Source organism: Gavialis gangeticus, unplaced genomic scaffold, assembly GCF_001723915.1.
Source record: "Gavialis gangeticus isolate Ggan-Ray unplaced genomic scaffold, GavGan_comp1, whole genome shotgun sequence".
Lineage (NCBI taxonomy): Eukaryota > Metazoa > Chordata > Crocodylia > Gavialidae > Gavialis > Gavialis gangeticus.
In genome coordinates, this window is record NW_017729025.1 from 72,256,606 (window position 1) to 72,267,115 (window position 10,510).

Here is a 10,510-nt window from a genome sequence, read left to right on the forward strand (position 1 = left end):
TGGGGCTTGAAAGAGTCAATATGGTTTCATATCATGGAATTTCTATTTTTATCAAAAACCTACATAATTATGTCTACAAATCTATCTTATGAAAATGTTGAAGTTGCAAAATCAGTCCCTCAAAAGTACACACTGGAATCAAGGTTGTCCATGAACATTTAATGTGTTCCTATTAAGATTATTCATATGGGCATTTTACCTATTATCCCAGTGGAACATTCTGGTTTTTTGCATGCATTAAGGCAGTTGGCTTGCAGACTAAAATATATATGTTAAATCCTGTATTGCAGAAAGGGGTTACCATTAGGCATAACTTTAATTCTAACATTTATTAATATTAGAAAATTTATAATATCAGTATTCTTTTAGCATGTTTATTTCATTTAATGATCAACATATAGTTATCCTCAACTGTATGAACTTCACTCTAAAGTCTCTTATTAATTAAATCCATGAGGTGCATTATTTACACTTAAAAACTCACTGAGCCAAGATCCTGATTCTTTAAATTATCTTCTGGCCTCTAATCCTAGTTAATTAGAAGCTTCACCATATCAAGACTGCAAATTTATGTTATTCATGAGAGCAAAATCCAGATAAATGTGAATATATACATATATGATGAAACACTTCCATTTGGAGGAGAGATGAAACAAAAGCATTATTTCTCTCCCTTGTTTTTGACTTGTATTCATTTAATTATATATTTGTATGTTCTTTGCTGCTCATGACGATCATCATAAGCCATAAATTATGAATCCAAGAACGTCTTTGCAGGGGAATCCTGTCAGTACCATCATGTTATAAGTGGCATTCTTCAGTTCCCCCTTCATCCCCATATGCTCAAGGGCCCATTGCTATGAACTCCTACTCAGGGTCTTAAAAGTGCTGCCAGCTAAACGCCTGCCATTCCTAACTCAAATGTCAGTGCCATTTCCAGACTCATTGTCTCTGCATACCCGCCTAACATTTTGAGCTTCTGTTAGCTGTTTCACTGGAAGCAGTTTGTGTACAGTTCACAATCCCACACTAATACCTGGGATGACCTTTATGACTGACTGAATCTTTCAAATTAGCAAGGGCAAACAAATAGCAAGGACTCTGCATGACAATGGGATATCTGCCTGAGGCACTACCTCATTGTAGCAATGAGCTACAATGACACACCTCATCACTATGGGGATGTAGCATTGGTGGGCATGCACCATGACACCAATGCTACTGCACAGTAGCAACAAGCTACTGCGCAGTAGCTCATTCCTACTGCACAGTAGGGTGGGAAACGACCTGTACGTCACCAGGACTGCGCAGTAATGGCAGTTTACTTTGGCTGTAGCAAGTACTAACTGACTCCACAGTAACAACAGTGCAGTCAGGTACAAGTGTAGACACACCCAATATGTAATTAGTTAATTAGCAACTATAATTTTGATTGTTCATATTTATGCAAAACAATAAGCTAGCAAATTTTCCCTTTTATATTTTTCGCTATACTAAATTCTTAATCATGTAAGCCTCACAATGGTGCTCTGTTACTGAATCCTTGTGCAGACTGGGAAGCTTGGTTTTGTGTGCAAATGATGGAGCTGATTAACAAAATGCTACTGTACTAAAAGGCTTATTACTAAGTGTATGAAGGGGAGGGAAGTGTTTGATAATGCTATAGAGTGTCATACATTGATATTTATAAAAGATGATAACCACCTTCACCCCTGGCTAGGGACAGACATTCAAAAAGCCTGAACCTGAATTGATTCAATCTTTGCAAGTTAGTTTAACCTGACTAGGATAAATTAGTTTTGCAACCATACAGACATCCCAGAAATGCAAGCACATGCTTGCAGTGGCTCAGGCTAGAAGTTGGGGGGGCACTAGACATGGACAACTGGTGCCTCCTGAGTCGGGGGGGGGCACCAGATCGCCAACAGTGGTGGGGGTCCCCCAGCAGCTGGTCGCTGACCAGGGAGGGTCTCCCAGCAGCCAATTGCCAAGTCAGCAGCAAAACCAGTGAAACCAGAAGTGCACTTCCAGTGGCACTTCTGGTTTCACAGCTGGCATTGCCAGGGGGTGCATAGGCAATCTCAGGTGGTGCACATGCACCTGCGTGCACCCCCCTACACATTGCCAATGGTGTTAAAGCAGCCCTCCCTTCCCCAGAGCTGAGTTGAGGGGGGCATGGCCAGGCCCCCACCAGGACGCTGTGATTAGGGAGGGGTCCTCCCCTTGATAACAGAGCTTTTATCAGCTTTGTTATCAGCATGTAACACCCCATCAGAAAACAAAGCCTCTCTCATTACAAGCTCTTCTTAAACAGCTTTTTTCCAAAGGAAGGAAGGAATGCAGGTACATTACCATCTGAGCTGTTGATTATCTCCAAAAAGCCCTAAGCAGACACTGCCCTATCTGCCTTACACAGCATTAGCTACCACGCCACATGCTGGCTACAGTCCATGCTGTGGGAGAGAGGAGGAAAGGGTCTCTACTTAAGCAGTGAGTAGTGAGAGGTAGGTGGAGTGGGGCCTGCAAGTCTCTACCAGAGCTCTGGCCAGGGAGCAGAGGAGAGGGGCCAGCTCTACTGTGCAGCAGAGAGCCCACCCAGCCCAGAGAGCATGCTGGGATGCTGGGGATGTCTGTTTTAGCTTAAACCAGCAAAGGTTCTGGGACAGACATTGCATATACCAGTTTGAACCAAATCAGTTAAGTCTGATATTACATTCGACCAGGTTTATCTGAAACCAGTTTCAACTATTTTCAAACTGGTTTATGTGTACTGAACATCTGTTCTGTTACAGCTTTAAACCAGTTTCTGATCACTTAAACCAATTTATGTGTAATGTCTGTCCCTAGCCCTGAAGCTCTAGGACTAGAACTGAGGAAGTATCTGATAAACTTTATTTTTAATACAGCCCAAGGGTGTGACTGAGGTAGACGCCTTCTTATACATCCAATTCCATTATACATTGAATTATAAAGCACTGCAAAAAACAGAAACAAAAAGGTTTCCATATATTCAAAAGGCTAAATGTGTCCATTTAGCAGAAAATGTGTTATTCTGCTTGTCCACCAACCATATCCAAATGTCCATGATTTTATTCATTCTCTGACAATAAAGGTACATACCATTGCTTGCTTTACTAATCATTAAATTGTTTAGCAGATGAAGAATACAAAAGTAGTCTGAAATCAGTTTTAACATGATCTTTATGCTCTTTAAAACCCAGTGATTTTATAGGACCTTGATACAAGACCTTTGTATTTAAACATTTACTTAAATTTCTGTGTGTGTTTATGTGCATTTCTAAATTAAGAATAGACAAGCTTCATCTTTATATTTTGTAACAGGAAACTGACTGGCTTTGATATTTTAGTGTGTTTCACAGGTAATTTTTACTATCCATTTCATTTGTTAATTTCTAAAATATAACTAGCCAGCAGTATAGCTAGGGAAACAAAAGTAAGGAACAGGAAAACAAAAAAGCCAGTGAAGACTAGATATAGCCTCATCTCAGTATCTGGGTCAAAAGGATAATAAATATACAGATTAAGAATTAAAAAGTGCCTAGGACACTCTGGATGATGCAAAAAATAGTCATTACAGCAATTGTATGTTGTACTTCAAAGGTTTGCTTGGTTCTTTTGAATTAAGTACAAAAAGGCTTTATTTCTTTTTTTCAGGATTTAGGGTGGGTTTGAAGAGATGGGGAGGTGAGCAAGTTGTCAGTTTAGATTAATGTTTTACCACAACTGTGTATAGCCTTTAGAAGACCATCTTAAAATCTTAAATCCTGAAGAGTCCTAAGTTAATTAGTTTTAAATAACATGCTGAACATATTAACATAATTATCCTCTTTCGACGTTTGGTATGCAGGACTTTGGCATTAAAATACTTGGATTATTACTAATGCAATTTAAAATTCATCTTTAAAACCAGTAAACAAATGCAAAAGGTTTTCTTTCACTTGCCCGACTTACTGAATTTACCCTGAAGCTACTTCTTAAAGGTCTCAAATGATATTTCTTTTGTTTTCAGATTCCAAAGGAAGAGTGAATTAATTGTATTTTGTGGCTAAATATGATAAGCCGCCCATAATCAGATCAGTTGAATGAGACACCCTTGTACTGAAGACACTGACGTGTTCAACAGTAGTTTCTGAACTCTTTTTTTTTGCTTACAGATAAGTTTTTGCAACAAAAATAATACAAAAAAAAGGCAGATCATTTGTAGGTCGCAAGTCCCAGATCTTGTTTATTTATAAAGCAATAAATATTAGAAGAAGCACAAATAAATTGCATGGGTGTGTAAACAAACTGTACAATGACTGAAGAGAGTTCAGGAAGGATTGCCAAAAGACTCCAAGAAGCATAATATCATCATCCTGAGTGGGAGGTAAATTTGAGGGAAAGGTGCTTAGAAGCACTTGCGATGGACAATGGATGGACCAGCCTCATCATACTCCTGTTTACTGATCCACATCTGCTGGAAGGTGGACAGAGATGCTAGGATAGAGCCACCAATCCAGACAGAGTATTTACGCTCAGGTGGGGCAATGATCTATGGAAAGATAAATTGACAAAAATCCTCATCAGTTCAAGCTCTCAATTTCTGAACTACTTATATATGCCGTCTTTGAAATGATGCAACATAATAAATTACTAAGGACCTCTTAAAATTAAATAAATAAATAAAAGAATGTTCCTATCTTAATACCAAGTATTATCTCCAATATTCCCAAGGGCAGTGTGCAGCATAATGTTCCTCTTCCTGGCAAGTTCTCCCCAGTGTAGTTCTATCGACTTCAGTGGAATTACTCTTAATTCCATCTACAGCCTCTGGTTCTTCACCCCTCCCAACACAAAGATTTAGACAGTTGCCAAATTCTGAAAAATGGTTTCTAGTTTATAGAACAAATCCCTCACCTTGATCTTCATAGTGCTAGGAGCTAATGCAGTGATTTCTTTCTGCATGCGGTCAGCAATACCAGGGTACATGGTTGTACCACCTGAAAGGACGTTGTTAGCATACAGGTCCTTTCGGATGTCAATATCACACTTCATAATGCTGTTGTAGGTAGTTTCATGAATACCAGCAGATTCCATACCTTGAAAGACAAGATGATTGATCAGCATATTAGACTAGGGAGATGAGTTTTGTGTAGCAAATCTGTTAGCATTTTCAGCTACTATTGGTAAGCGTTATTATAATTCCATAAGAGTCAATTTAATAATAACACAGCAACAGATAGAATCCCCATCCTGAAGTGGTTACACTATGAAACAAAACATGAGTGAGTGAGTCAAGTAAAAGAAGGTTGTGGAACAATGATATCATTACTGGTTAGTTTTAAATTACTGCAGGAGACCAAAAAAGTCAGTTTTACCAAGAAAAGGTCACATGGTAAAAAAAAGATGAGGGATGGCATTTGATGCAAGTGGAGTAAAAACAAAGTGTGTTGCAAAGAGCAATAAGAGGATCAAGAAAAAAAAGATATGTACATATGATATAAATGCACAGAAAAAATATATAACTATATTATATAGAAAAATATTATATGAAAATAAAAAGTGGTAAATTATGCAGGGTCTTCAAAGTGACAAAGAAAAACTTTTAATTCAATCCAGTAAAAAAGCCAAGACTTTCAAAGAGTGGACTTACATGGACAGAAGAAAGAAAATATTAGCAGTAGTATTTTGGATAGACTGGAAAAAAAGAATGGAGAGGCCAGAGAAGGTACAGTTATCAAAGCAAACCATGATCAGGATATGGAGAAGGGTATTAGCAATGAGCGTGAAGGAGAAAGACATCAGAAGCAAATGTTCATAGGTTACATTCCAATGCATTAGTTCAACAGGTGCTTCCTGAAAGGGCTGAAACCAGATCCACAACAAGATGTCAGCTGAGGAACAACTGCATTTAACACTCAGAGCTTATACTATAAACACTTGCTGTATCCATCAAGTTTTTCTGGCTCAACAACAGAGGTCAAAGTTTACAATCTTGGCTTTGACTATATTTAATTAAATTGTGTGTAACTAAACACTACGCAGATGCACACATTTTTTAAACATTTAACTAGACAAATACTTCAAATACTGTTCCTAAAAACTATTTTCATCTTCAGTACATCAAAGCAAACAGTGACACTTTGCTAATGCTCAGAAATTTCTCTCTGGTGAATAACATTTCTACAATGACAGAGTCCTTTAATTATAACATGACAGTGCAACAGGGACTACTTACTTCGAATTAGGTATCTGAGAGATGGATATCTGGTGCTGCCCCCGCCCCATCATATCTTAAGAACAATGGGCAAGATCATCAGGTAGTGAGCTGGAAAGCAGGACAAATGTGCACCCTGCTTTCCAGCTTAGACTAACTAAATCTAAATCAAAGATAGATAGATAGATAGATAGATAGAATAAGCTTCTGTGAACTGGGTATCAGAATTTACACTAGTTACGGACCTTTCCAAGTATAATTACAGCAGTCTGCTTTTAGTGGAGGTGAATTTTATGTAGCTGGTTGATAATCAGGCTGGAATGGAAAAAGCAAAATCGTAAATCAACAAGCCAGATTCTCAAGCCTGTTTGTGTCACTCTCCTACCATAAAGTGCTTGAAAGAAAGCAGTGGAGCCAGTAGAAGATTCTTCCTGTGTAGCATAAAGTAACAATAGTGGCTCCTATAATGCCAACATAGGGGCCTCTTTAATTGAAGTGATCATGTGGTCTGGGGATTCACAGTTGCTAGAATGCTCCTTTAGGGTTGCTGACAGCTCATCAGTTACAGGTTGAAGGGTATTTTAATCTGCATTGGGAGACAGGCATAGTGCTCAGCTAGCAGCCACCTACCCTATGATCGTCTCCCATGCATCACAGCTGGACTGGAGAATCTAAACCGTTGTTTTTGTGTGGTTTTATGGCAAATTTAGCTGAGATGGATAAACAGAAAATGGGTGTTTTCAAGGCCTTACAATTTATTCATATTTACTGCTAAAAGAAGCATTCTGTGAGGCCACCTACCAATGAAGGATGGCTGGAACAGAGTCTCAGGGCAGCGGAAGCGCTCATTACCAATTGTGATCACCTGACCATCAGGCAATTCATAGCTTTTTTCCAGGGAAGAGGAAGATGCAGCAGTGGCCATTTCATTCTCGAAGTCCAGTGCAACATAACACAGCTTCTCTTTGATGTCACGGACAATCTCACGTTCAGCTACAGGAAAACAGAAAGCAAGTCAGGGTCTAAAGACACAGGTGATAAGGGAAGAAATTCCTGCATGGCTATATAAACAAAACGTTTATGAAAGAAATCATGATGATGAGATTTGCTTACCTGTTGTCACAAAGGAATAGCCACGTTCAGTGAGGATCTTCATGAGGTAGTCAGTCAGATCCCTGCCAGCCAGATCTAGACGCATAATGGCATGAGGCAGAGCATAACCTTCATAGATAGGTACGTTGTGGGTAACACCATCACCAGAGTCAAGAACAATGCCTGGAAGGGAGAAATGACTCCACTCAGATAAAACTGGGAGCATCTAACACATTTTTCAGAAACCTTATGACATTTCAATATACCATTCAATATTAATTGGTCACAATTAGACAAGATCTTCCATTAGCACAGATCAGGATAATTCTACTGTCGACAATGACTGCAATGGATCTGGCTCATTATTTCTGTCTTTGCTAACATAGCTATTCTCAGTTAGCAAGAGTGATTGTTCACTTCAAACAGATGGTTTCCATTTATTTTGCACAAAATCTTAGTTGACTCTTCCTCATCTCATCTGCGCTAGTGTCTTTGGTACAATTTTTACACCAGAATAATTTAAACAACTCAAGTGTCGCTACTGATTTCCAGCGACTCATTCTTCAAGCAATCTGCATTAATTCACATTGTTCTGTCAATAGACTCTTTTGGCTTCTTTACCATGATCAATATAAATTATACTGTTTCTATATAATTAAACACTTCAGAATTTGCTCCCAGATTTCAATTTTCTTTTGGAAATCTATATGAGAGAACTGGAGTAACAGCCAGTTGTCTTTTTACCTGTGGTACGACCAGAGGCATACAGAGACAACACAGCCTGGATGGCAACATACATTGCTGGCACGTTGAAGGTCTCAAACATTATCTGGGTCATTTTTTCACGGTTAGCTTTCGGGTTCAGGGGGGCCTCTGTGAGCAAGGTGGGGTGTTCCTCAGGGGCCACACGCAGTTCATTGTAGAAAGTGTGGTGCCAGATCTTCTCCATATCATCCCAGTTGGTGATGATGCCATGTTCAATTGGATATTTCAAAGTCAGGATACCTCTCTTACTCTGAGCTTCATCACCTACATAGGAATCCTTCTGACCCATACCAACCATCACACCCTAAAGGAGATGAGAAAGAGAGAGTTTTTATGCGAGTAGAAATGCTATCACTGAGCAGAGACAGAAGCATGCCAAAGAAGTGGGAGGAATATATGGAGAACCATGCCAAAAAGTGGCTGTCGAGTCCTAGAGAAGTGGGGCTGGAAGGGACCTCCAGGGGTGATCTAGTCCAACCCCCTATTTGAGGCAGGATCATCTGTCTCCAAGCCATCCTATACAAACCATAATCCAAATGCTACATACAGCTACCAAGACTATTAAGCCAGGATGCGGTTAAATCTTTCTTTTTAAAAATCCCTTTTCATTTTATTGGATTAAATAAAACACCCCCAGAAAAGCCATTTTTTTGTTCAGATATCCCAAACCAAACCATCCAGTACCAAGAACTGGATGGATGAATGAATCCAGTTGGATTCAGTACAGCTGGATGAATGAATGAATGAATGAATGAATGAATGAATGAATGAATGAATGAATGAATGAATGAATGAATGAATGAATGAATGAATGAATGAATGAATGAATGAATGAATGAATGAATGAATGAAGGGAAAAATGAAATGAAGTCTCTCCTCCTTATCTCCAGGCCTGTGAAGTGCATCCCCCGCGGCGGTCGTGGTCACTGGCAAACAAGAAAGCACCTGGCCCCTGGAAACCACTCCACAGACACCAGATAACGGGGAGAGGGAGGAGCGGGAGAGGACGACACCATCCCTGCCTGTCACCGGGACAGCTGGGAGGCTTATCCCGGGATTCCCAACGGCGGGCGAGCCGCGGCAGACTTTTTGCGGGGGAAGCTGGCCCAAAACGAATCGACTACAAGTTTCCCTGGTGCCGCTGCCGGCTGCCAGTGCAGCGCGGGCAGGGCAGGGGCGGCCGTGAGGAGCGGGCAGCGACCTTGCAGCGCAGGAGGGGAGCGGGAGCGCGGCGGGCAGAGCCGGGAGAAGCAACAAAAGGCGGGCGAGGAGCAGCGGGGACTGGACGGGACGGGGCAGGCAGCTCACCTGGTGCCGGGGGCGGCCGACGATGGAGGGGAAGACGGCTCGGGGGGCGTCGTCCCCGGCGAAGCCCGCCTTGACCAGCCCCGAGCCGTTGTCGCACACGAGCGCGGTGGTCTCCTCGTCGTCGCACATGTCGGCGGGCGGGCGGGCGGCGCGGGGCTGAAACACAAAGCGGCGCCTCCAGTGCCCGGCGCGGCTCCCCCGCCCTCTCCCTCCCGCGGTGCCCGGCGCTGCCTACTCACCAGCTCGGCACCTCCTGCGGGCGGTCCTGGGCAGAGCCCGGCCGCGAGGCGCCCATTTATCCCCCCCGGCAGCCGGGGGCAGCCGGCCGCCTTCTCCTTATTTGGTCGGCTTCACGCCCTGGAGGAGCAGCGAGGCCATTCATGGAGCCGAGGGAAGGCGAGGGGCGAGCGGGCTAGAGGAGCCAGGGCGCCCCGGGCCATGTAAGGCAAGCCAGGGGTAGCGAGCCCGCAGCAAATGGGATGGCCAAATAGGGAACCCGCGAGGAAAGCCAGGCCCCCTCCTCCTGGGCTGCAAAGAGGGGCGCCCGCCTGGCCCCTGACGGCTGCTGCCCCGAGGCCCAAATCTGCCTGAGGCTGCGACAGGGGAGATCCCCTCCGCGCGGGGGGCTGCTCTTGTTGGCTTTGGGGTTTTGTCTCCTTTAGTCCCTTCCCGCTTTCATTCAAGGCCAGGCTCAACGGCAGCAGGGTGATGGATGAGCCCGGGCAAGGTGCAAGACCCCCATGGGCTTCTCCTAGTGCTACGAAAGCAGCGTGTGTTCAACTGCTCTCTAAAAGCACCATACAAAAAAAAATCAAAATAAATCAACCTTTCCACTGCTTTTTTGGCTGGCAAAAAGCAGGGGCTGTTGGTTTACGTGAACATGCAGATGCTGCAAGTCCCCGTCTTGGGTCCTGTTAGTGCCCACTCGATCAGTAATGCACAATGATATGTGCGGGGCGGAGGAGTAGGGAATAGCTGGGATGAAAAAACAGCCACGGTATTAATGTAATGTGGCAGTTGGTTTCCTGCTCAGTAGTTGAAACATCCACATTGGTCATTCGTTCCAGTGGCAGAACCTAAAAAACTCCATATATCTTAAAGGATTTTTTTTTTTTTTTTTTTTTTTTT

The 10,510-nt window shown here is 42.5% G+C and overlaps 1 protein-coding gene across 1 annotated transcript; it reads right to left on the reverse strand.

Moving 5' to 3' along the window:
• Window positions 1-4,218: 4,218 nt before the first annotated feature.
• ACTC1 (actin, alpha, cardiac muscle 1) lies at window positions 4,219-9,535 on the reverse strand. Its single transcript, XM_019518939.1, has 6 exons — window positions 9,383-9,535; window positions 8,054-8,378; window positions 7,331-7,492; window positions 7,019-7,210; window positions 4,918-5,099; window positions 4,219-4,552 (listed from the first exon to the last, which is right to left on the reverse strand). The coding sequence occupies exons 1-6, from the start codon at window positions 9,509-9,511 to the stop codon at window positions 4,409-4,411; spliced, it is 1,134 nt and encodes a 377-aa protein (XP_019374484.1). The 5' UTR covers window positions 9,512-9,535; the 3' UTR covers window positions 4,219-4,408.
• Between the last annotated feature and the right edge of the window lie 975 nt (window positions 9,536-10,510).

Coding starts and splice junctions, on each gene's coding strand:
- ACTC1 (XM_019518939.1), bottom strand. CDS start 9,511: ATGTGCGACGACGAGGAGACCACCGCGCTCGTGTGCGACAACGGCTCG. Junction 8,379..9,382: donor TCGGCCGCCCCCGGCACCAG/GTGAGCTGCCTG, acceptor CATCTCCTTTAG/GGTGTGATGGTTGGTATGGG. Junction 7,211..7,330: donor CTATTCCTTTGTGACAACAG/GTAAGCAAATCT, acceptor GTTTTCCTGTAG/CTGAACGTGAGATTGTCCGT.